Raw genomic sequence first — 28,000 nt, forward strand, 5'->3', positions numbered from 1 at the left:
GGAAGTCGGAAATTTCCGACTTCAGTGCGTTCACAACAACTGGGAACTCTGGAAAAAAACGAGCTCCGACTGGGAAATATCGTTTTGAAAGGTCATCCAACTCGGAATTCCAAGTCGGAAACTCGGGCATCTTTCTAGAGCTCCGACTTTTCAACCTGAAGATCACTGACGTCATGATTTGACCTCGTTTTTCCGAATTCCCTGTTGTCTTGAAAGCACCAAGTGTAAACATTTTTTTTTTTTTTTTTACATGCTTTGTCATCAATGCTTACGTTGATAAAGATGTAATTAACCCATGCAATGTTCCTTACATTTGCATATATGGACCTGATATATCTTACGTTTATGTATATCTTTGATGATCTAGTCAAGAGCCTAATTGGCAACATATACTGTATATCATTGGGTAGTACTGATTCATCCATCAACTTCCATGTAGCCACGCTAGCCAGCACAGGAGCAGTCACTTGAACAGAGTCACTTGAACATGGCGGAAGTTGGGCAGCTCGAATCAGAGCAGGTAGCTCACCAGCTTATTTGAGCAAGAATACATATATTTTGCTTGGCTATTTGTTATGAAAAGATGAATTAACGTTACACATGGCTAACTTATCTCTCTTACAACAGGACATTGAGAAGAAAATTGAGGAGACAAGACAGAAGTTCAAGAATGAGTACGTCCAAGGTAAGTGCATGCTAACAGGCTAGTTAGCAAAATAACATTTGACACAACAACACCCAATAATCTAGCTACTGTAACAGCTAACGTCATTCGCTAACAAGTTAGCTAAAAGCCAGACAGCTATGGGCTGGCTGTTCGATTTCAGTCCATCAATCTAGTTTACTTAGCTCGTTAACGTTAGTTAGCTACCTATTTGACTGGGAACAGATAATACTTTTGAAATAGTTGCCTGTTGCCATATGTTCACATGTCATGTGCCACTTGTAAACAATAATGATCATAATCATCATCATCATAGCTATTCAGTTGTCTGACAGATTGTTCTGATACATTAATTCATTGATGAATAGATATTGGTTTGGCTACTGGCAATGACATGTCTGTGTTCACACCATGATTATAATGTAAACTAGTTTTTTTGTAATAGAAAAGCCTGTTATTTTGAGTAGCCTACTTGAAGTGAAGACTGCCATACTATGCCTTTCAGTCCCCTGATAAGCGTTCTTGAAAGACCAATCCCTCTTTGACAGAACACTTGTTTCAGAAACAGCTACATTTAGTAAATGAGGTAGCTGAAGTAGCTAGGTACCCTTGTTTTGTTTTGCATACAGTAGGCTAATTGCTGTCATCACTCTATGGTAGGGTCTTGTCGTAAAAGGTTAGAAGCAACAAACTCATAGGTGTGTTGTTGGAGTAGGTATTCAGTTTATATATGAGTAATGTAAGTTGTTTACTTCTCTATCCCTCAAAGAATCTGACAAATATGACTCCAGAGATGTGGACAGGATACAGAAGGATGACGCTCTGGTGGAGGCATACCTGACATGGCGACAATACTCAGTGGACGATGCCTTGAAGATGATTGACGACAGTTTCCTGTGGAGGAAAGAATTTGGTTTGAATGGTGAGGAGACTGGGATCGAGTCACAACAACATTTAATTTAACGTTGCATATAAATGTTCGAAATGACACAATTTTATGTGTACAACATCTAAAGACCTGCATCACTATACTGAGAGCTTTGCCGTTTCTAAAAGGACATATGTGGGTGTTTTTGGAGCCTTTGTTCATGTTTATCTGCGGCCCCCATACTGCAGAACGAGAAATGAGGAAGTGTATCGCAAGTGGGGTAGGTTCCTCAAAACCAAGTTAAATCACAAAAAAAGTGTCTGGACCCTTCTATAACATGCCATTTGCATCATATAGAGATTTGGTTTTAAAAAGTTAACTTATCCTTTTTAAGTTTGAGTGTAGAAAACAGGAACAGCACACATTCTCACACCCTGCTAAAGTGGTGTTCTAACTATATTCAAATACAGGCAAGTTATAAAGAGCATTTTTATGTAGGCCTATCAGCATCACCACACTCTGACGATTAATCAAATCAAAATGTATTTGTCACATGCGCCGAATACAACAGGTGTAGACCTTACAGTGAAATGCTTACTTACAAGCCCTTAACCAACAATGCAGTTTTAAGAAAAAATACCCCAAAAATATCACAAACTACAATATAAAATAATACGAAATAAAAGTAACAAATAATTAAAGAGCAGCAGTAAAAATAACAATAGTGAGGCTATATACGGGGGTACCGGTACCGAGTCAATGTGCGGGGGCACCGGTTAGTTGAGGTAATTTAGGTAATATGTACATGTAGGTAGAGTTATTAAAGTGACTATGCGTAGATAATAAACAGAGAATAGCAGCAGTGTAAAAGAGGTGGGGTGGGCTGTCTTTGTGTGCCAATGTCGGATAGATTCTTGGCCTTCTTACATTTTCGTCATTTAGCAGACGCTCTTATCCAGAGCGACTTACAAATAGCCTTCTCTCAGAGAAGGCTTCGTTGTCTCCGGGCTGTACGGATGGACTATCTTCTATAAGTTTCACTTATAAATTGCTGCATTTTACTCATGCAATTACAGGGTTTTAAGGCAGACAACAGTCAGTTTGTTAAATCGGTGTCATGCAGAAATTGGATATCTGATATGAGTTATTGTCCCTTGTTGACAAGTTTTGTCTGTCTTGGATGGAGGAGAGGAGGTAGGAATACTTTGGTTTTTTAAGATAATTATTTTGGCCAGTAATTGTTAATGTTATGAAACTTTCTTATTGAATGCTCTATTAGATTTTTGGCTGAGAAAGATTTGTCTTATTTCAGACCTCACTGAGAGCAGCATTCCAAAGTGGATGTTTGAGACGGGGGCTGTCTTCCTCCACGGCTACGACAAGGAAGGCAACAAGCTCTGTATGTTGATTCATTATACTCATACGGTACCATATGTATAATTGATTTCTCTCTAATAATTGCTCACTGACACAATATTGATACTCCTTACAAAAGGATACGGAAAATGTTCAGCCATTGTTCTATAATATGTTTACCACATGTTGAGATTATTGAATGCAATACTTTTGTCTGTTTTCAGTCTGGTTCAAAGTCAAGCTACATACCAAGGATGCAAAGACCATTATGGACAAGAAGAAGTATGTTGCCTTCTGGCTGGAGCGCTATGCTAAGAGAGAGCCAGGGATGCCACTCACTGTTGTGTTCGACATGGCCGATTCAGGGATCAGCAATATCGTAAGTGAACACTTACCTGTTTGATTAACATTGTAGTCTTTTCTTGTATTTGTCACCTGCCCTTATTATTTGATAGTGTTTGAAGAATCACTGTAATTTCATCCATGGCTACAGTACGTCAATAGCTCTGGTTTCAATCAATGTCACTGTTGATCCACTCTACATAGGTTAAAGGAGGGCTTTATTTTGGTTCACATGTTTGCCCCCTTTTCAAAAAGATGTGGCCTAACTCTGTGCGTGGTTATGAGTGTCATTGAATCCCTGGTGAGCATCCTAATTTTGCTTGCTGTTTGAGCCGGGGATTTGAAGGGATTGATGTTCTTCAGTGTTTAGCACGTTGGAGATTAAAGTGACCTTTAAATCCGTTTGGTCAATCCAAGTCGACTGATTGCCTAATCCATAGACTGACTTTGTCTCTGTCGGAGCCTCCCAGCAGGCACTCTCCTCTCAGTCAGCCAGCTCGCTTCACAGGCCAAACTCTCTCCTGGAGAAATGCCCCAATTAAACACACACACACGAGCCAGAGAGAGAATAAATAACTTCACAAATCCCAAATATGAAATTTGTAGATTAGTAGATCAGTTTGGGAAGCAGTCTTAATGAAGTTTGCTGAAATAGCCCTCTGTGTGGGCTGGAACAGGCCTAGGCAGTGTTATCTCATTAACTTTCTTAGGGAGTGTAGTGGCTGAAAATGAATCTGTCTGTAGGGCATGGGATCTAGACAGGCTCCTCCTAAGGGTCTGAGTAGATTGATAGTGTTGTCTGACGATAATAGGCCAATATGGTAATGCAAACATGACTGAGTGAATTCTCATGAAGGAGGCTTTTAAAGGTAGCTGTAATCCATTCAACTGACTGTGGAGAGTTTTAGATACCGGTAGTCTTGTGTGTTTGTATTAATTCAACCTTTGTCCTTGTTTCAGAGGCCTCAGGAGAGATAGCATTGGTTTGTTTAGAGAACACATTTGCACACACCAAAAGGAAACCTTTGAGTTTCAAAGCTGTCCGTAGTTATCGTAGCCAAGGCTTGATATGGAGAGCGAGTTTATACAACCTTTTTATCAAGATCAAGGTTCCTCAATCATACAGTAAACAACCAAACTGCAACGTGTCAGCAAATACTGTGATTAATACAATCAGCGTAATATAAGTAGACTAGCCTTTGCCTTAGATGTGGTGTTTCATGGGGTGCCATGGGCAGTGCACACATAAACTCAGCAAAAAAAGAAACGTCCTCTCACTGTCAAACTTAACATGTGTAAATATTTGTATGAACATAACAAGATTCAACAACTGAGACATAAACTGAACAAGTTGCACGGACATGTGACTAACATAAATGGAATAATGTGTCCCTGGGGGTCAAAATCAAAAGTAACAGTCAGTATCTGGTGTGGCCACCAGAAAAAGGGACGTTTCTTTTTTTGCTGAGTTTACTTTTGTCTCATATGTTTTTCCCTGAATTATATTTCATATGATTGATTTGAGGGAAGGTGTTTGATTGTATGAAATGGATTGACTACAGCACTGTTCAGTAGAACTTGTGACCGTTTCAATGGTGGTGAATTGGGTCATTGCACAGCTTGAGGCAGTAAATATCTTCGGCTGAGTAAACAGTTTCCCTATTGAAAGCCCATAAAACGTATTTTCTAGTCAAAGCCTGCTTTGAGGCTGTATAGTACTGTACTTTCTGAGTCATATTCATTTTCTTTTTTCTTTTTCAGGACATGGATTTTGTGAAGTATATCATTAATTGCTTCAAAGTGTATTATCCAAAGTTTCTATGTAAGTATATAAAAAAGTGTAACAATATGGAGTTCATTCACAGGTTGATCAATCAACTTTGTGCGACACAGATGGCCTACATAATTAGTATTATCATTGACACACATTGTGTGAAATTAGTTTTAATAAATTTATTAAAAAAACTGTACATGGAATCATATGATTCTGTGTTGTGGCTAATGCTACAAGATTGTCTATGACATTTCACCCCTCAGTTATGGTTTTGTCTTGTCATTTCAGCCAAAATGATAATTGTTGACATGCCATGGATCATGAATGGTGAGTCATGTAGTTATTAAATTTATTTGCTATAGAAATGTTAGTGCCCATGAGGAACCAGTCTTTATGATAATCTAATCATCGTAGTTTGGACATCGTAGTTGGGACATACAGTGGGGAGAACAAGTATTTGATACACTGCCAATTTTGCAGGTTTTCCTACTTACAAAGCATGTAGAGGTCTGTAATTTTTATCATAGCTACACTTCAACTATGAGAGACGGAATCTAAAACAAAAATCCAGAAAATCACATTGTATGGTTTTTAAGTAATTCATTTGCATTTTATTGCATGACATAATTATTTGATACATCAGAAAAGCAGAACTTAATATTTGGTACAGAAACCTTTGTTTGCAATTACAGAGATCATACGTTTCCTGTAGGTCTTGACCAGGTTTGCACACACTGCAGCAGGGATTTTGGCCCACTGCTCCATACAGACCTTCTCCAGATCCTTCAGGTTTCGGGGCTGTCGCTGGGCAATACGGACTTTCAGCTCCCTCTAAAGATGTTCTATTGGGTTCAGATCTGGAGACTGGCTAGGCCACTCCAGGACCTTGAGAAGCCTCTTACGGAGCTACTCCTTAGTTGCCCTGGCTGTGTGTTTCGGGTTGTTGTCATGCTGGAAGATCCAGCCACGACCCATCTTCAATGCTCTTACTGAGGGAAGGAGGTTGTTGGCCAAGATCTCGCGATACATGGCCCCATCCATCCTCCCTTCAATACGGTGCAGTCGTCCTGTCCCCTTTGCAGAAAAGCATCCCCAAAGAATGATGTTTCCACCTCCATGCTTCACGGTTGGGATGGTGTTCTTGGGGTTGTACTCATCCTTCTTCTTCCTCCAAACACGGCGAGTGGAGTTTAGACCAAAAAGCTCTATTTTTGTCTCATCAGAGCACATGTCTCATCAGAGTCCCAGCTCTCTTCAGGACATTGACCAGGTCCTGCCGTGTAGTTCTGGGCTGATCCCTCACCTTCCTCATGATCATTGATGCCCCACGAGGTGAGATCTTGCATGGAGCCCCAGACCGAGGGTGATTGACCGTCATCTTGAACTTCTTCCATTTTCTAATAATTGCGCCAACAGTTGTTGCCTTCTCACCAAGCTGCTTGCCTATTGTCCTGTAGCCCATCCCAGCCTTGTGCAGGTCTACAATTTTATCCCTGATGTCCTTACACAGCTCTCTGGTCTTGGCCATTGTAGAGAGGTTAGAGTCTGTTTGATTGAGTGTGTGGACAGGTGTCTTTTATACAGGTAACGAGTTCAAACAGGTGCAGTTAATAAAGGTAATGAGTGGAGAACAGGAGGGCTTCTTAAAGAAAAACTAACAGGTCTGTGAGAGCCGGAATTCTTACTGGTTGGTAGGTGATCAAATACTTATGTCATGCAATAAAATGCAAATTAATTACTTAAAAATCATACAATGTGATTTTCTGGATTTTTGTTTTAGATTCCGTCTCTCACAGTTGAAGTGTACCTATGATATAAATTACAGACCTCTACATGCTTTGTAAGTAGGAAAACCTGCGAAATCGGCAGTGTATCAAATACTTGTTCTCCCCACTGTATGTGTTTTTTTCCCCAGCTGCATGGAAGATTGTGAAGACATGGTTGGGTCCAGAAGCCATCAGCAAGCTCAAGTTTGCATCCAAAAACGAGATCCAGACATTTATTGACCCCGAGTACCTGCCTTTTCACATGAATGGAACGGTATGTACCTGCAGTATTCACCTCACTGAAGATGGCAGTGACGCTATCCATCTATCTATGTCTCCCGAGTGGCGCAGTGGTCTAAGGCACTGCATCGCAGTGCTAGCTGTGCCACTAGAGATCCTGGTTTGAATCCAGGCTCTGTCGTGGCCGGCTGCGACCGGGAGACCCATGGGGCGGCGCACAATTGGCCCAGCGTCGTCCAGGGTAGGGGAGGGAATGGCCGGCAGGGATGTAGCTCAGTTGGTAGAGCATGGCGTTTGCAACGCCAGGGTTGTGGGTTCGATTCCCACGGGGGGTCAGTATGAAAAATAAAAAAATAATGTATGCACTCACTAACTGTAAGTCGCTCTGGATAAGAGCGTCTGCTAAATGACAAAAATTTAAAATGTAAATCTACCTGGCTGCATACATTTTCATCTTACTATCTCAGCTGATAAATTCAATTTTCAAATGTCAACATTTTATAGGTTTTACTCTATTCCTTCGCTCACTTTACATGAGAAAATGTGACTAACCTGTGACTAGTCAATATTTGGCCATTATCACATTACTTCAGATGGTTGACGTAATACTATCTCTGACTTAATTCCAGGACCCCTTCAAATACAGCTATCCCCCCCTTCCTGACGATGACTTCCAAACACCCATCTGTGAGAATGGACCAATCGTCAGCGAGGATGACAACGAGAGCAAGGAGGGTGAATCAGAGGGCAAGGAGTTGGAGTCAAGCTTTAGCTCCGAGGTCGCTGTCAAACCCAAAAAGGTACAAAGCCTCCCCTTTTATTTATTTACCAACTCTGGTATTTTCTGTTACTCTAAATGTAGGTACAGCAAGGAAGATGACAACAACACGTACAAACACATGATATATTCACGCTGTGGCTGCATATAAACTCCTTATCTGGCTTGAATAGTCTATTACTTTTCCATTTGATTTTTAGAAGTAGTACAATATAGTCTGTCATGTTTCTAAGGTAGCCTGCCATTAAATCTGATTAAGGCTGCTGCTATTACTCATTAACTGTAGAGTGAATATAGTTTGCAGTGAGCTAAACTTGAATTACTCACGGTTTAACCCTGCATGGGGCTCTCTTAGAAACAGCAGACACATTTTCTCATCATCATTAGCTCTAATTACCATTAAACACACCCTGTCCACACTCTGCAGTCAAATAAGACGTTAGAAGAAGTTCCGTCGAGTTCCTCCTCACTTTGATGTGCAGTTTTACTCCCAGACCCTTTCATTTCTCAATGTTTAGTGTGAGATTACAGTATGTAATCGGGGTCCTCTGTGGAGAGAGCTGTGAATGGTTGAGGCGCTAATGCCCTGATTTGGCAGCTGTTAAGCTCCTCCTCATTGTCTCGGTCAAGGTGACTCCCCATGTCTCCAGCTGCAGCTTAATCCTTCCTGTCGACTGACTGACTGTACCCACGCATCGCAGTCCCACTCTCTGGGTCTCACTTACAGTCTCCCTCACTCAACCCATGGCTCCTCTCATCAGGCTATTGAGAATGTGTTAAGTCTGACTGCCGTCAAAGAAGCTCTTCCTAGCTGCGGTAGAGACCGCTTTTTCCCGCATGCGTCGTTCGGCTTACCTGACTTCACAGCAGTGTTTAAAGCAGTTCCCAGAATACACCCGCGGGGCCTACTTTCTTTTGCGTTGCCACTAATGGTTTTGTCTCCAGCCGGCCCCCATGCAGCCAGGGCCCATCACAGAGGCAACCTGCAGCTCTAGGATTTAACACACCTGCACACAGACACCATCTAGTGCTCTCTGCTGTCGTCAGGCTGCTGCACCCTAGCAATGGACAGCACATCATTACTGGTATATGCTGCACACATTCCCCTCTCTCCCTCTTCCCGTAGGGGTCTTCACTGTTCATCCACAGCGCCATCTATTTAGCCTCTACTTTGTGTGACAAGCAAAACAAACACACATTGTAGCCTATGATATAGGCTACTGTCATATATACACTACCGTTCAAAAGTTTGGGGTCACTTAGAAATCTCCTTGTTTTTGAAAGAAAAGCAATTTCTTTGTCAATTTTAAAATAACATCAAATTGATCAGAAATACAGTGTAGACATTGTTAATGTTGTAAATGGCTATTGTAGCTGGAAACTGCTGATTTTTAATGGAATATCTACATAGGCGTACAGAGGCCCATTATCAGCCTGTGTTCCAATGGCACGTTGTGTTTGCTAATCCAAGTTTATCATTTTAAACGGCTAATTGATCATTAGAAAACCTTTTTTGCAATTATGTTAGCACAGCTGAAAACTGTTGTGCTGATTTAAAGAAGCAATAAACCTGGCCTTCTTGAGACTAGTTGAGTATCTGGAGCATCAGCAATTGTGGGTTCGATTACAGGCTCAAAATGGCCAGAAACAAATAACTTTCTTCTGAAACTCGTCAGTCTATTCTTGTTCTTAGAAATGAAGGCTATTCCATGCCAGAAATTGCCAAGAAACTGAAGATCTCGTACAACGCTGTGTACTACTCCATTCACAGAACAGCGCAAACTGGCTCTAACCAGAATAGAAAGAGGAGTGGGAGGTCCCGGTGCACAACTGAGCAAGAGGACAAATACATTAGAGTGTCTAGTTTGAGAAACAGACGCCTCACAGGTCCTCAACTGGCAGCTTCATTAACTAGTACCCGCAAAACACCAGTCTCAACGTCAACAGTGAAAAGGCGACTCCGGGATGCTGACCTTCTAGGCAGAGTTGCAAAGAAAAAGCCATATCTCAGACTGCCCATCTTAATCATTTTTGTAAAGTTTTTTTAGTTTTGATTAATTATTAATTATTATTTTGTGTTAATTTTTTTATTTTAGTCATTTAGCAGATGCTCTTATCCAGAGCAACTTACAGTTAGTGAGTGCATTCATTATTTTATTAAATTTTTTATACTGGCCCCCCGTGGGAATCGAACCCACAACCCTCTACCAACTGAGCTACATCCCTGCCGGCCATTCCCTCCCCTACCCTGGACAACGCTGGGTCAATTGTGCGCCGCCCCATGGGTCTCCCGGTCACGGCCGGTCGCAAACCACAATCTCTAGTGGCACAGCTAGCACTGCGATGCAGTGCCTTAGACCACTGCGCCACTCGGGAGGCCCTATTAGCCAGTCTGAGATATGGCTTTTTCTTTGCAACTCTAGATGTCAAGATCAAGCTTCATGGTTACAGCAGAGACATTCAATCCCCTCCTGGATCAAGATCCCTGTTGCCTAAATTATTATATATATTTTTTATTGCGCCCCTTGTGTGCACTTCCGGTAATACAGTATACCCCGGTATGGTACAGAAACGGTATTACAGTATGAAAATCTGGAGATCACCCAACCCTATATGTAAGCCGTTTGGGTAATCTGCACCACTGTCGTAGCTCACAGGGGACTCTGTACATATACACACACACACACGTGCGTACACGCAGATACACAGACCTACGCTCCAGAGTGGCCCCGTCAGCTACGCGTCACAAAGCTGCTCGTATGAGCCTCTTAAGTGCCTGGAGCCTAAAGCGGCGAAGCCCCCATTGTAAATTAAGACCACCTTAGTCATGCACAACAGATTTAGATTTACAAAATGGAGATATGCAAATTAGTCTGTAAATACTTTGGTTAGTGGTATCCAGAATCCTTGGGACATCCCTACCCTAACCTTAACCCCTACCCTAACTTCAACCATAACCCTTACCTAACCTTAACCATTTAAAATGTCAACTTCAGTGGGGTAGGGAGGTCCCAAGAATCCCGGATAGCAAGGACCAATAATTCACACACAACCCCTGTCCTTGGAAAGGCCTGCTGACGGTGTTGTAACACTGCTGTGGCCTTGGAGTGTAGCTATGTATTTATGGTCAGGGAGGGTCAGCCTGCCTTGCGCAACCCCAGAGGGAACGGTATGGTTGGTGTATGGTTCAGGTTCAGCCTGTGTAGTTATTTTGACATGATCAGGGAATGTCTGTTAGCTAATAGACCAACTCATAGCATAGACTTGGAATTGATGATGATAAATCAGTTTGACAAACCAGAACCTGAGCCTTATCAAGTGTGTATGGTTTTGTGTGTAGGCCTATGTGAGATTGAGTGGTATGTGAATGAGCCCATTTATACGCGTGAGTGAGCACAATGTGGTCTTTGTTGCCTCTGACTAATGATTTACATAGGCTATAGGCTAATCTCTTGGTTTGCTGTGATTAAGGTTAGGGTCCTAACTCCAATCATGATACCCATTGCTTACAGCTTGTCTGTCTGCACACATTCCACTGTCATGATCATGTTTGCTGCTCCTCTCTCTACATAAACATTGTCCTCCCTCCTGAATCAATACCTGTGAGTCTCAACAGTGTGTTGATACAGTAGCTTCGCAGAGCAATCAGCTAATTGCCTTTCTCTCTGTTTTGAACCAAGGGCTGGTCTTGGTAAGGCATTTTATGCTCTTAGCCTCACCAGCAGAAGCACTGAGTCCTGGAGAGTTCTGCCGTCTGAAAGGGCAGTCTGAGGGTTTTACTCATGTAGAATGTGTGAGTACGGCACCCTCGCAATCTAATCACCATCATCGACACATTTAGCCTTTGATTGAATCCAAAATGGACCTGGATCAAACATTTCAAATTTCACCCCTACAATGTGTTGCACTTTTTGGACTCAGTGAGATGATTTGGAATTTGATTACGTTTTTGAAGAGATTCATAGCCAATCAAGTAGGCTATCGGATACATTACTCACAATACTGCATCATAAAAGAAGAAAAGTTCGCCAACCTTGATGTCTGTCCCAGTGACCAGCTTTATAACATGGTGTTATTTTATCCAACTTGGGTATTTTATCTTACTTAATATAACATTAGGGAAATTGTGTTTCTGTAGTGAAAGGAAAGCAAATGTGCCAAGTATGTTGTACTGACCTTTTAATCCAAAAGCATACTGTATTATATCATTACTGTTCTGTTCATTTCAAATTAACTTGTATTATAATGATGAATGTACTCAATGTTTATAATACTAGGGAAAGAGTATTCTACACTCTTACTACCACCAGCACTCATGTTAGCATATTTTCACTTTTCTTATGCCAGATATACCTGTAATTGCAAGACCTACCTCTGTGTATCGACACCTTTTCAAACAACGAGAGAGCACCTTTTAAAAATTCATCTGTATTGTGCCTTACTGTCAATAACCACTCCAGGGCCCAGTTTTTCTAAAGTTATCGATCCGGATGTTTATTCCTGATCCTGTGCAATTTTGTTTAGGTGATTTTCAAATTTTAGTCAGTAGGATTAATCTCAATCTTAACTCAATACTGTGTTTTTAACAAGAGTATTTTGATCCTGGTTTTGATTAACCACAATGATAAATGGAACATTTGTTTTTCACTAGTAATGTTTGATTAACAATTGATTTTGTTATGATTTTAACTTTTATGCAATTATTTGATAGTCTATTTAATCAATGGAAATGCTGTAGTTTTTATTTATTTAATCAATAAATCAGTCTATGCCAGTCAATTATGCTCATGTACATTTCAACAGTAGCTAATTAATCCCCATTATATCTTACTCAGTTGTGTATTGCACTTGATTTGAACACTGAATAAAAATAGACATTTCAGAAGCAGCTCGGTAAGTGTCTCTTAATGTCTTTATTGTGTCATCTGTGTGTGTCGCAGCGGCCTGCTGAAGTTGGAGCTGTGTGTGTTGCTTATCACAGTAGAAGACACACTCCCCATCTGACTCATTAGTGCTTGTACACGGATCACAGGCAGACCCCAGTCACCTCTCCTCCAGCTCTCTCATCCTATCACATTCTCTCTCTCTCCTGCTGCTCTCCCTATCTCCCATCTGGTTCACACAAGCTGTGGGACTGGCCTTGGTCAATATGGTATAGGGGCCAAATGACGCTCGTCCCACCACAACTGACCTTTCATCTGTCTTTCCCCAACTTTCTGCCAACGTTGAACAAACCATGTGTTTTTATATCGGCTGTTCTGCGCTCTTGTGAACTCATTGTGTGGGTGGGTGTATGAGGGAGGGAGTTGGATGTGGGCGAAAGTTTACGGTTAGTGAAGTGAAAGTGCTGACTGGCCATTGTCATGGGACCATGTGTTCTCGCAGGACATATGTTTGTAGGGTTCCTCTTCTTATTGCCTCACTGTATTGTGAACAAGGTTCAGGGGTTGTCATGGGGATTGATGTGTTGATTATGAAATGACCTGTCACACACACACTCCCTATTTTTAACTGATATAATTTGAAATAGACTATAGTTCAGCATTTAATACTATTATTTATAAATGAATAAATATTACTTATGAGAATTTGTATCTTTAGAACACCTCTCCAAACAAAGCACTTGTCTCATGAAGCAACTGTTGTGGTGTTTCAGGTGTATTTCTCTGAGGAGAGTCAGAGCAGTCTGAAGCTGGATGACAATGACAAAGGAGACTGTCGGACGAAGGGAGCCAGGAAGCCACTGACCACATTCAAGGGCCCTCTTCTACACGTCAGGTATTCAACCCTCTCTCAGAGCTCCCTCTCTTAGTCATCTCTTTCTGAATACCAAATCAAACCCTACTCACTAAATCAAATCAAATCAAATTGTATTGGTCACATGCGCCGAATACAACAGGTGCAGACATTACAGTGAAATGCTTACTTACAGCCCTTAACCAACAGTGCATTTATTTTAAACAAAAAAAGTAAGAATAAAACAACAACAAAAAAAGTGTTGAGAAAAAAAGAGCAGAAGTAAAATAAAGTGACAGTAGGGAGGCTATATATACAGGGGGGTACCGTTGCAGAGTCAATGTGCAGGGGCACCGGCTAGTTGAGGTAATATGTACATGTGGGTAGAGTTAAAGTGACTATGCATAAATACTTAACAGAGTAGCAGCAGCGTAAAAAGGATGGGGTGGGGGGGCAGTGCAAATAGTCCGGGTAGCCATGATTAGCTGTTCAGGAGTCTTATGGCTTGGGGGTAGAAGCTGTTGAGAAGTCTTTTGGACCTAGACTTGGCACTCCGGTACCGCTTGCCGTGCGGTAGCAGAGAGAACAGTCTATGACTAGGGTGGCTGGAGTCTTTGACAATTTTGAGGGCCTTCCTCTGACACCGCCTGGTATAGAGGTCCTGGATGGCAGGAAGCTTTGCCCCAGTGATGTACTGGGCCGTACGCACTACCCTCTGTAGTGCCTTGCGGTCAGAGGCCAAGCAGTTGCCATACCAGGCGGTGATGCAACCAGTCAGGATGCTCTCGATGGTGCAGCTGTAGAATTTTTTGAGGATCTGAGGACCCATGCCAAATCTTTTTAGTCTCCTGAGGGGGAATAGGCTTTGTCGTGCCCTCTTCACGACTGTCTTGGTGTGTTTGGACCATGATAGGAGACACTAGGTACTCCTGTATCGCTGAAAGGATCAGAATAGTATAAGCAATATGGTAATTATTTCACCTTGCCTTCTGGGTGGAATTTACACAATATTGTTTATCCAATAGTTGCAGATATACAAGAGTTCCTAGAATTCAGCATATCTCTCAGCTGCACTCAACGCTTAAAGAATAGCAGGACTGATAGCACAGTGACTAGGCTATAGCTAATCCTTATCCACATGGGCAGATTTGAATGGGTTGTAGAGTTTAGGATGAATTTTTTTATTTTATTTTATTTAACCAGGTAAGCCAGTTGAGAACAAGTTCTCATTTACAACTGCGACCTGGCCAAGATAAAGCAAAGCAGTGCGATAAAAACAACAACACAGAGTTACATATGGGGTAAAACAAAACATAAAGTAAAAAATACAACAGAAAATATATATACAGTGTGTGCAAATGTAGCAAGTTATGGAGGTAAGGCAATAAATAGGCCATAGTGCAAAATAATTACAATTAGTATTAACACTGGAATGATAGATGTGCAAGAGATGATGTGCAAATAGAGATACTGGGGTGCAAATGAGCAAAATAAATAACAATATGGGGATGAGGTAGTTGGGTGGGCTAATTTCAGATGGGCTGTGTACAGGTGCAGTGATCGGTAAGGTGCTCTGAAAACTGATGCTTAAAGTTAGTGAGGGAGATAAGAGTCTCCAGCTTCAGAGATTTTTGCAGTTCGTTCCAGTCATTGGCAGCAGAGAACTGGAAGGAATGGCGGCCAAAGGAGGTGTTGGCTTTTTGGGGATGACCAGTGAGATATACCTGCTGGAGCGCATACTACGGGTGGGTGTTGCTATGGTGACCAATGAGCTAAGATAAGGCGGAGATTTGCCTAGCAGTGATTTATAGATGGCCTGGAGCCAGTGGGTTTGGCGACGAATATGTAGTGAGGACCAGCCAACAAGAGCGTACAGGTCACAGTGGTGGGTAGTATATGGGGCTTTGGTGACAAAACGGATGGCACTGTGATAGACTACATCCAATTTGCTGAGTAGAGTTTTGGAGGCTATTTTGTAAATGACATCGCCGAAGTCAAGGATCGGTAGGATAGTCAGTTTTACGAGGGCATGTTTGGCAGCATGAGTGAAGGAGGCTTTGTTGCGAAATAGGAAGCCGATTCTAGATTTAACTTTGGATTGGAGATGCTTAATGTGAGTCTGGAAGGAGAGTTTACAGTCTAACCAGACACCTAGGTATTTGTAGTTGTCCACATAGTCTAGGTCAGACCCGTCGAGAGTAGTGATTCTAGTCAGGTGGGCGGGTGCCAGCAGCGTTCGATTGAAGAGCATGCATTTAGTTTTACTTGTGTTTAAGAGCAGTTGGAGGCTACGGAAGGAGTGTTGTATGGCATTGAAGCTCGTTTGGAGGTTTGTTAACACAGTGTCCAATGAAGGGCCAGATGTATACAAAATGGTGTTGTCTGCGTAGAGGTGGATCTGAGAATCACCAGCAGCAAGAGTGACATCATTGATATACACTCAAGCCCAGAGCAAGATATCGATATGTTTGTACCTGGACGGATCGATTGATCTTGTATCTGAACAGAAATAAAGGATGCCTGCGATCAATGGTGCATTGAGTGGAAATCAGTTGGTGCAGTTAATTACTGTGCTGTGCTAATCAATGGAATTAATTGATTGATCATTCCGTTGATTACTGCCCATATTGACCAAGGAGCAGCCTGTAGTCCCCATCATGCAAATTGGATGGCTAAATGAATGTTGCATTAGTGATCGAGGGACACTTTTGTGCAAAACATAGTTCAAGGTCATTCTGTTACCTAATTTTACTGTGATGATTTTTTTGTGATGAAGCTGATGTATCCATTTACCTTGAGGTTGATTATAGAGTGGCATTCTTCAGTGTTCTATTTTATTTATAAGAATGTGTTGACTTAAGGTGATCCGTATGGGGTGCCATTGTTAAGTTGAGGTTGACTTCAGGTACAGTACTTGTGAGCTACCTCCATTGATGGCTATTTTAATGTCAAATCAGAGTATTCTTTCCCCGAGTCATTTCCGTCTAGTTCAGTTTTTTTGGAGAGCTGACTCTTTGATGTGAGATTTGACAGCTCAGGGCTACGTATTAGTGATAAACAGATTTTTATGAGCCTTAAGTGCAATTATGTCTCTGAGCTGTGTTAGTCCTGATTCCAGTGAGACCACAAGGAAGGCAGAACGCAGTGGGAGGGGCATGAGAGGGGAGGCTTTGATATTCTGAATATGTTTGTCAAAAGATTTCCTGGAGTCTAGAGAGTCATTCTGGGCCCAGGGGAGCACTGTGCTCCTCAACACTTTACTGGGGCAAAGAACAAACACAGGAGGATGTGGAGAGGAAGGAAGTTGGAACAATCTGTTGTTTAGAGGAGCCGTAGCCTATGGAATTTACAGTGAGAGACTTTAAAGAATGGCGCCGGAGGAGATGGCTGCCGTTTTACGGGCTCCTAACCAATTGTGCTATTTTGTTTGTAACTTATTTTGTACATAATGTTGACGCTACCATCTGTTATGACCGAAAAGAGCTTCTGGATATCAGAACAGCGATTACTCACCTCGAACTGGACGAAGATTTTTTCTTTAACGAGTCGGACGCGAAGGATTTACTCCAGATACCCGACCAGGCCCAAATCCCCGTCATTCGCATGAAGAGAAGACGCCGATACAGGGGACGCAGTTCCGGGTGCCTTGTGAGAATTTGTCGGCGAGTGGGTAACCCGCCTCTACCATCCGGCCTATTGGCCAACGTGCAATCATTGGAAAATAAACTGGATGAGCTCCGTTCAAGACTATCCTACCAACGGGACATTAAAAACTGTAATATCTTATGTTTCACCAAGTTGTGGCTGAACGACGACATGGATAATATACAGTTGGCTGGTTTTTCCGTGCATCGGCAAGACAGAACAGCTGCCTCCGATAAGACAAGGGGTGGCGGTCTGTGTCTATTTGTCAATATCTCGAGGTTTTGCTCGCCTGAGGTATCTCATGATAAGCTGTAAACCACACTATTTACCAAGAGAGTTTTCATCTATATTTTTCGTAGCTGTCTATGTGGCGGTGCTTGCAAGCAATTACAGTCTCCAATTTGTAAGTCGCTCTGGATAAGAGTGTCTGCTAAATTATGTAAATGTAAATGTACAAAGGGAAGCCCAGCCGCGAGCTGCCCAGTGACACAACCTACCAGACGAGCTAAATGATTTCTATGCGCGCTTCGAGGCAAGCAACACTGAAGCATGCATGAGAGCACCAGCTATTCCGGACGACTGTGTGATCATGCTCGCCGTAGCCAATGTGAGTAAAACCTTCAACATTCACAAGACCGCAGGGCCAGACGGATTACCAGGACGTGTACTCCGAGCATGTGCTGACCAACTGGCAAGTGTCTTTACTGACATTTTCAACCTGTCCCTGACCGAGTCTGTAATACCTACATATTTCAAGCAGACCACACTGTGCCCAAGAACACCAATGTAAAATGCCTAAATGACTACTGACCCGTAGCACTCACGTCTGTAGCCATGAAGTGCTTTGAAAGGCTGGTCATGGCTCACATCAACACCATCATCCCAGAAACCCTAGACCCACTTTAATTTGCATATTGCCCCAACAGATCCACAGATGACGCAATCTCTATTGCACTCAACACTGCCCTTTCCCACCTGGACAAAAGGAACACCTACGTGAGAATGCTGTTCATTGACTACAGCTCAGCGTTCAAAACCATAGTGCCCTCAAAGCTCATCACTAAGCTAAGGACTCTGGGACTAAACACCTCCCTCTGCAACTGGATCCTGGTCTTCCTGACAGGATGCCCCCAGTTGGTAAGGGTAGGCAACAACACATCTGCCACGCTGATCCTCAACACGGGGGCCCCTCAGGGGTGTGTGCTTAGTCCTCCTGTACTCCCTGTTCACCCATGACTGCGTGGCCAAGCACGACTCCAACACCATCATTAAGTTTGCCGACGACACAACGGTGGTAGGCCTGATCACCGACAACGATGAGACAGCCTATAGGGAGGAGGTCAGAGACCTGGAAGTGTGGTGCGAGGACAACAACCTCTCCCTCAATGTGATCAAGACAAAGGAGATGATCGTGGACTACAGGAAAAGGAGGGCCTATTCCCCCTCAGGAGACTGAAAAGACTTGGAATGGGTCCTCAGACCCTCAAAAAGTTATACAGCTGCACCATCGAGAGCATCCTGACTGGTTGCATCACTGTCTGGTATGGCAACTGCTCGGCCTCCGACCGCAAGGCGCTACAGAGGGTAGTGCGTACGGCCCAGTACATCACTGGGGCCAAGCTTCCTGCCATCCAGGACCTCTATACCAGGTGGTGTCAGAGGAAGGCCCTAAAAATTGCTAAAGACTCCAGCCAACCTAGTCATAGACGGTTCTCTCTGCTACCGCAGGGCAAGTGGTACCGGAGCGCCAAGTCTAGGTCCAAAAAGCTTCTTAACAGCTTCTACCCCTAAGCCATAAGACTGCTGAACAGCTAATCAAATGGCTACCCAGACTATTTGCATTGACCGCCCCCCCTGTCTTTTGTTACGCTGCTGCTACTTGCTGTTTATTATCTATTATCTATGCATAGTCACTTTACCCCTACCTACATTACCTCGACTAACCTGTACCCCCGCACATTGACTCGGTACCGGTACCCTCAGTATATAGCCTCATTATTTTATTGTTGCGGTTTTATTTTTTACTTTAGTTTATTTAGTAAATATTTTTCTTAACACTTATTTTTCTGAAAACTGCATTGTTGGTTAAGGGCTTGTAAGCATTTCACTGTAAGGTCTACACCTGTTGTATTTGGCACATGTGACAAATACAATTTGATTTGATTATGTGTGCTAGACAGGGATTTTAATCCTGTTGGCCATATCACTGAGTTTTCAGTAGGTACTGTAGCAGGCCAGCAGGAGTCCACAGCACTGCTTTGGAGAAGTGTTCACTGAGGCTGAATTATCCAATTACAGAAATGTCCCTTAAACCTGAGCCTGTTTAAGCAGTCTGGGGCGGGCGTGTTAGGGAGAGGAGGGGGAATGGGGTGTGCTGAGTGTTGAAGAGCGAATCAGAGCACCTCGTGGTTACTTTCTCAGGCCATGGATTTTTTGCTCTGCTGCTCCAGATTTCATAGCTTTGATGCCAGATCACAGATGTTTTCACCCTGATCATAGAAGTTTTCACCCTAAACCTGGCTAATAATGTGGTGTAATTCTCCATGTTCTCCATTAATGGGTTCAGCTACGGCTGCTAGGCTAGAGCCAGCCTAGTACCCAGGGGCCTGACAGACAGCTCCATATGGGTCAGGAGGAGACACAGCACATCAGAGACTGAGGGTTTGGCCCAGAGGAACATACAGTCAGGCGCTATTTCTCTGGAAAGAACCTCCTTTAAAAATATGCTGAAGAACATGTTGACGTCAATCAAGGCTCTCCTTATGTTGAGAGAAGAATATAATTCTGATAAATGGCAGATACACACACACACTGGTTTCAGCATCTCTGTAGGATACAAGGCTTTTTGTTTACACAAAGGTTAAAAAACATTAATCCACATGCCTGCACAGATGGACATAATCTGCAATGTGTTAGCTAAGAATATTGAGCTAGATGGTGGTACAGCAGCTGTTTAGTAAATGTGTAACAACAGAAACTAACGGAAGCTACACGTCCCTGGGTAATCATACTACAATCACTCTCAGGAAGCAACATCTTCATCTAAACTCACGATGCTTAGCCAAACAGATCGATAAAGCTAAGATATCACAGAGAGGAACAACAACAGCACGCTGTAAAGCAAGCTACTGTTGCTATCCACTTTTAACAGATGTATTGGGTTGTTTTGAACACCCAGATAGCAATTGTGGCCAATGGCTTAAAGAAAAATACATTCATTTATTTAGTTAGACACAAATTCAGTCGTAGCCGCCTTCTTCATGTGCTGTTTCTTCTGTAAAATGTGACGTCTTTTCACTTTCTTCCAGTCCAGCAGAGGAGCTGAGCTTTGGCACCAAAGAGTCGGAGAGGAAGTGTCTTATCATCCTCGATAATATTTCCAAGAATCAAGTGGCCTTCAAGGTGTGTACATGCCCCAGTGTGCGTGTTTCTGTTTGTGTGTGTGTGTGTTTGATACACAGTGGTGTGCATTTGCACAAAATACACAATGGTGTTGTCAGTCTCCAAGCTGACCTGTGTGTGTCCCTCTACAGGTACGAACCACAGCACCTGAGAAGTACAGAGTGAAGCCCAGCAACAGCAGCTGTGAACCGGGAGCGTCTGTGGATATAGTGGTGTCTTTACATGGCGGTAGAGTACTGAACTTATCTCTCTGCACTCTCTCTCCTCCTCTTACCTACTTCTTCCTTTGGATGTTTCCAAATGTTCCCGCAGAAACTTCAGAATAATCAAAAGGTCCAGTCTATTCGCTTTGGAAAGTGCTGACAGAGTGCAGCTTTCTTTTGCCCGACATACATATTTTAAGAGTGATAAAATAATAATCTCTTATCTTCCCCTAAACCGAGGCTTTCAGAAATCTAAGAGGGTAAATTAACTTTATTGAGCCAGTCTCAGTACTCTCCTGGAAGGCTGAAACCCCTAAGGTCAATGTTTTTCCGTCAATCACTTGAGACCAACATTGAGTTGGGATGCAGGGACTTGGCTGATAAGAAGTTCAGAGGCCTTCAAGCATGGAAATGTCAATCATGGCTTCTGATGTACTAGACATGGGTTTTTTGAAGATTTGAATTCTGGCACTATTCCAAAGTTTGAGGATTTTCTTCTCTCTCTCTGGGTTTTAACTTTGAAACTCATGAATTACATGTTTGGGAGCCGCCATCTATCACTTCCATCTTGTTCACTTAGCTCTAATGGATAAGAACCCTCACTGTTTCTGTAAATGAGTCAGCTCTTTCATTTCTATCTCTGAGTCTTTGATGGTGACAGCAGTGGGGTGATCCCATCCATATGTAGGACTCTAGAGACATAAACTGAACAATATACAGAGATTAAATATCATTCAGAGTTCAATGAGAGAACGAGTGCCCTGGATGTGTTTATGCAGGCTACCAGGCGTCTCTGCAGGACCGCTTCCTGGTCATGGCTGCTGAGATGGAGCAGAACGCTGGTACTGGATCACCAGAGCTCGCTCAGTTCTGGAAGGACGTGCCCAAAACCAAGATCATGGATCACAGGTACATCACCATCAATGTCTCATCATGAACGGGAATGGGAATATGTGAATACGTTTTTTTATCCAAGTCATTGATATGCCACTATCAAAATCTATAATGACCTCAAGATAACTTTGATTGACTTAACCCATCGTGGTCTTCCAGTGTACATCACAGATTGCCTCAGCATGGCTAGTGAATGTCAGTGACCTAGCAGGCTGATAATCCCCTCTCCCCGGCCCTTTCTGACATGACTGTCTCCTGTCCTTCCTGTAGATTACGATGTCACGTCCTGGAGAGCACTAAGCCCATTCTGAGCTATCCGAGTGGCTGTAACAACCCCGTGGAAGGAGGAGCCAATGGCCACCCAGACCTGCACACAACGGTGAGCTCTGATTGGAATATACACCTCCACCCACAATACTATATGAACCTATACAGTGCCTATAGAAAGTCTACACCCCCTTGAACTTTTTTCACATTTTGTTGCGTTACAAAGTGGGATTGAAATAGATTTAATTGTACAAACAATGTCATTGATCTACACAAAATAGTCTGTAATGTCAAAGTGAAAATTATCTTTTTTTTGTATTAATAAAAATTTAATAACTAAAATATTCACCCTGTTTGTTTAGGCAAGCCTAAATTAGTTCAGAAGTAATATTTGTCTTAACACATTACATAATAAGTTATATGGACTTTATAGGGGTTGACATGGTTTTTGAATGACTTCCCCTGTCCCCCATACATGCAACATATGTAAGGTCCCTCAGTCAAGTATTGAATTTCAAGCACAGATTCAACTACAAAGACCAGGGAGCTTTTCGAAACCCTCATAAAGAAGGGCAGTGATTGGTAGATGGGTAACAATAACAAATCAGACATTGAATATATCTTTAAGCATGGTCTAGTTAATAATTATGCTGTGGATGATGTATTAAACCACCCAGACACATCAAAGATGCTGTCGTCCTTCTTGAACTGAGCTGCAGGACAGGAATGAAACTGCTCAGGGATGTTAACATGAGGCCATTGGTGATTTTAAAACAGCTACAGAGTTCAATGGCTGTGATGAGATAACTGAGGATGGATCATTATTGTAGTGACTCCACAATAATGACCTAAATGACATAGTGAAAAGAAGAATGCAAATATACAGAATATTCCAAAACATGCAACAAGGCACTAAAGTAATACAGCAAAAAAAACGGGCAAAGGAATAAACCTTTTGGCATAAATGTCAGAGCTGTATGTTTGGGGCAAATCCAACACGTCACTGAGTAACTGCCTCCTTATTTTCAAGCATGGTGGTGGCTGCATCATGTTATGGGTATGCTTGTAATCGTTAAGGCCTAGGGAGTTTTTCAGGATGAAAAAAGAAACGGGATTTGAGCTAAGCACAGGCAAAATCCTAGAGGAAAACCTGCTTCAGTCTGCTTTGCACCAGACAAATCCTAGAGGAAAACCTGCTTCAGTCTGCTTTACACCAGACAATGGGAGAGGAATTCACCTTTCAGCAGGACAATAACATACAGCACAAGGCCAAATCTACACTGGAGTTGCTCAGTAAATGTTTTTGAGTGGCCGTTAGTTTTGACTTAAATCGGCTTAAATCTATGCCAAGAATTGAAAATGCGTGTCTAGCAATGATCCCCAAGATCTTGACAGAGCTTGAAGAATTTAGAAAAGAATAATGGGCAAATATTGCACAATACAGGTGTGCAAAGTTATTTTAAGGAGTCAAGGAGACTCACAGCTGTAATTGCTGCCAAAGGTGTTTCTAACATGTAATGACTCACATGCTGACTAGACCGGGCACTTGCGTGCGTCCGCGTGCGCCATCGCACGCATGTTGATTTTGTCCATCCACACCAGACACGATCAGGACACGCAGGTTAAAATATCAAAACAAACTAATTTGGAGACTGGTCGAAACGCATGAAACATTCATGGTAATCTAGCTAGCTAGCTTGCTGTTGCTAGCAAATTTGGCCTGGGATATAAACACTGGGTTGTTATTTTACCTGAAATGCACAAGTTCCTCTATTCTGACAATTAAACCACAGATAAAAGGGTAAACCGAGTTAGTTTCTAGTAATATTTCCTCCTTCAGTCTTCTTCTTCTTTGGACTTTATATGGCGGTTGGCAACCAACTTTAAGGTGTATTACCACCACCAACTGGACTGGAGTGTAGACCTCAGTTTATCTTTCAATCACCCACGTGGGTATATGCTCCTAAAAACCAATGAGGAGATGGGAGAGGTGGGACTTGCAGCGCGTCATGCGTCAAAAATAGAACCAAGTTCTATTTTGGTGCCTGGCTACGCAGACGCGTCTGCTTAAAGCTAAACCAACAGACAGGGCTGGTATTGGGGGGGGTGAATGCTTATCTAATCAAGGTATTTTAGTGTTTTATTTTTCATCCATCTTTAATGTCCACTTTGAAATTACAGAATATTTTGTGTAGATCGTTGACAAAAAATCCATTTTAATTCCACTTTGTAACAAAATATAATGAAAAATATATATACAGTTGAAGTCGGACGTTTACATACACCTTAGCCAAATACATTTAAACTCAGTTTTTCACAATTCCTGACTTTTAATCCTAGTAACAATTCCCTGTCTTAGGTCAGTTAAGATCACCACTTTATTTTAAGAATCAGAATAATAGTAGAGAGAATGATTTATTTCAGCTTTTATTTATTTCATCACATTCCCAATGGGTCAGAAATGTACATACACTCAATTAGTATTTGGTAGCATTGCCTTTAAATTGTTTAACTAACCTCGCCTGGTTCGCCAACTACTTCTCAGATAGAGTTAAATGTGTCAAATCGGAGGGCCTGTTGTCTGGACCTATGGCAGTCTCTATGGGGGTGCCACAGGGTTCAATTCTTGGGCCGACTCTTTTCTCTGTGTATATCAATGATGTCGCTCTTGCTGCTGGTGACTCTCAGATCCACCTCTACGCAGACGACACCATTTTGTATACATCTGGCCCTTCATTGGACACTGTGTTAACAAACCTCCAAACGAGCTTCAATGCCATACAACACTCCTTCCGTAGCCTCCAACTGCTCTTAAACACTAGTAAAACTAAATGCGTGCTCTTCAATCGAACGCTGCTGGCACCCGCCCACCCGACTAGAATCACTACTCTCGACGGGTCTGACCTAGAGTATGTGGACAACTACAAATACCTAGGTGTCTGGTTAGACTGTAAACTCTCCTTCCAGACTCACATTAAGTATCTCCAATCCAAAGTTAAATCTAGAATTGGCTTCCTATTTCGCAACAAAGCCTCCTTCACTCATGCTGCCAAACATGCCCTCGTAAAACTGACTATCCTACCGATCCTTGACTTCGGCGATGTCATTTACAAAATAGCCTCCAAAACTCTACTCAGCAAATTGGATGTAGTCTATCACAGTGCCATCCGTTTTGTCACCAAAGCCCCATATACTACCCACCACTGTGACCTGTACTCTCTTGTTGGCTGGTCCTCACTCCATATTCGTTGCCAAACCCACTGGCTCCAGGCCATTTATAAATCACTGCTATGCAAATCTCTGCCTTATCTTAGCTCATTGGTCACCATAGCAACACCCACCCGTAGTATGCGCTCCAGCAGGTATATCTCACTGGTCATCCCCAAAGCCAACACCTCCTTTGGCCGCCATTCCTTCCAGTTCTCTGCTGCCAATGACTGGAACAAACTGCAAAAATCTCTGAAGTTGGAGACTCTTATCTCCCTCACTAACTTTAAGCATCAGTTGTCAGAGCACCTTACCGATCACTGCACCTGTACACAGCCCTTCTGAAATTAGCCCACTCAACTACCTCATCCCCATATTGTTATTTATTTTGCTCATTTGCACCCCAGTATCTCTATTTGCACATCATCTATTGCACATCTATCATTCCAGTGTTAATACTCATTTTAATTATTTTGCACTATGGCCTATTTATTGCCTTACCTCCATAACTTGCTACATTTGCACACACTGTATATATATTTTTCTGTGGTATTTTTGACTTTGTTTTGTTTTACCCCATATGTAACTCTGTGTTGTTTTTATCGCACTGCTTTGCTTTATCTTGGCCAGGTCACAGTTGTAAATGAGAACTTGTTCTCAACTGGCTTACCTGGTTAAATAAAGGTGAAATAAAAAAAGATATAAGTTGGGTGAATTTTGGCCCATTCCTCCTGACAGAGCTGGTGTAACTGAGTCAGGTTTGTAGGCTTCCTTGCTCACACACACTTTTTCAGTTCTGCCCACACATGTTCTATAGGATTGAGGTCAGGGCTTTGTGATGGCCACTCCAATACCTTGACTTTGTTGTCCTTAAGCCATTTTGCCACAACTTTGGAAGTATGCTTGGGGTCATTGTCCATTTGGAAGACCCATTTGCGACCAAGCTTTAACTTCCTGACTGATGTCTTGAGATGTTGCTTCAAAATATCCACATTAGTTTCCTTCCTCATGATGCTATCAGTCCCTCCTGCAGCAAAGCACCCCCACAGCATGATGCTGCCACCCCCGTGCTTCACGGTTGGGATGGTGTTATTCGGCTTGCAAGCCACCCCCTTTTTTTCTACAAACATAATGATGGTCATTTTGGCCAAACAGTTTTATTTTTGTTTCATCAGACCAGAGGACATTTCTCAAAAAAGTACGATCTTTGTCCCCATGTGCAGTTGCAAACCGTAGTCTGGCTTTTCTATGGCGGTTTTGGAGCAGTGGCTTCTTCCTTGCTGAGCGGCCTTTCAGGTTATGTCGATATAGGACTCGTTTTACTGTGGATATAGATACTTTTGTACCTGTTTCCTCCAGCATCTTCACAAGGTCCTTTGCTGTTGTTCTGGGATTGATTTGCACTTTTCGCACCGAAGTACGTTCATCTCTAGGAGACAGAACGTGTCTCCTTCGTGAGCGGTATGACGGCTGCGTGGTCCCAAGGTGTTTATACTTGCGTACTATTGTTTATACAGATTAACGTGGTACCTTCAGGCGTTTGGAAATTGCTCCCAAGAATGAACCAGACTTGTGGAGGTCTACAATTTTTTGGCTGATTTCTTTTGATTTTCCCATGATGTCAAGCACTGAGTTTGAAGGTAGGCCTTGAAATACATCCACAGGTACACCTCCAATCGACTCAAATGATGTCAATTAGCCTATCAAAAGCTTCTAAAGCCATGACATCATTTTCTGGAATTTTCCAAGCTGTTTAAAGGCACAGTCAACTTAGTGTATGTAAACCTCTGACCCACTGGAATTGTGATACAGTGAATTATAAGTAAAATAAATCAGTCTGTAAACAATTGTTGGAAAAATTACTTGTGTCTTGCACAAAGTAGATGTTCTAACCGACTTGCCACAACTATAGTTTGTTAACAAGAAATTTGTGGAGTGGTTGAAAAACGAGTTTTAATGACTCCAACCTAAGTGTATGTAAACTTCCGACTTCAACTGTATATTCCAAGGGGGGTTTAGACTTTCAATAGGCACTGCATATTAACCAATGTATTTACTGTATTTTATTTACTTTCTTTGTATTATCTTTTTTTACACAATTAGAGCCATGGAGTTATAATTATGGTGAATTGTGTAGTTTACTGATACATTTTAGTGGTGTCAAATTGATATGGGAGACTGAAAAGTTAATACATTAGTAAGATGAAGTAACCAAATGCTCTCCTTTGCAGCTGATGCGTGTGATGGTGTGTAATGCCCGGCTGGAGCAGAAGCTGGACCAGTGTCTGTGGGTCCAGCAGGTCCTGATTGGTCTGGTGCTGGTCGTCATGATGTTCAGCTTCCTGACTCTCTACCACCTTCCTGGGGCTTCCTGACTTGACTCAACCTTGTCTACAGCAGCTTAAAGCTAAACCAACAGACAGGGCTGGTATTGGACTCTGTGATTAAAAAAAAAAACGAAGGCAGACTCTCATCTCTACAAGGTCTGTCATCATGGAGATGAAGGGATGCTCTATTATGTAGCAGTGAACTAGGGACATGTGAACTTGTGGAGTTGTCAGTCAGTTTCCCAGAGAGATTCGTCATAGCCTCCTTGGCGTTGTGAGAGGTACCGTAGCTAAAGACTCTCGACACCGTGAAATGAAATCAATAATGTATTTTTTATTACTAATCATGAAATTATATATGAAGTCTATTTATTTCAATATGTAACATGTAATGTATTCATTATTCAATATGTAATATGTCACATGATGAAGAAGATTTTGTTAATTTTTCTGTTCCTAATGTACATTTCAATTTAAATATATACAGTATAAACATATCCGGTCAAGAATAAACGTGCACTTTTTGTTTAA

At 42.3% G+C, this 28,000-nt stretch overlaps 1 protein-coding gene across 1 annotated transcript; it reads left to right on the plus strand.

Annotated features, from left to right (window-relative positions):
* On the plus strand, nt 1-28,000 carry LOC311129775 (motile sperm domain-containing protein 2-like). The gene is made up of 15 exons (XM_084162214.1): nt 1-520; nt 628-685; nt 1,434-1,586; nt 2,845-2,931; nt 3,113-3,267; nt 4,992-5,052; nt 5,293-5,331; nt 6,920-7,044; nt 7,640-7,810; nt 13,445-13,566; nt 20,478-20,571; nt 20,703-20,799; nt 21,554-21,683; nt 21,939-22,047; nt 27,374-28,000. Exons 1-15 carry the CDS (start codon nt 488-490, stop codon nt 27,515-27,517), a joined length of 1,578 nt encoding a protein of 525 aa, XP_084018340.1. The 5' UTR covers nt 1-487; the 3' UTR covers nt 27,518-28,000.

This window comes from Coregonus lavaretus (assembly GCF_964263955.1).
Source record: "Coregonus lavaretus genome assembly, chromosome: 5".
Taxonomy (NCBI): domain Eukaryota; kingdom Metazoa; phylum Chordata; class Actinopteri; order Salmoniformes; family Salmonidae; genus Coregonus; species Coregonus lavaretus.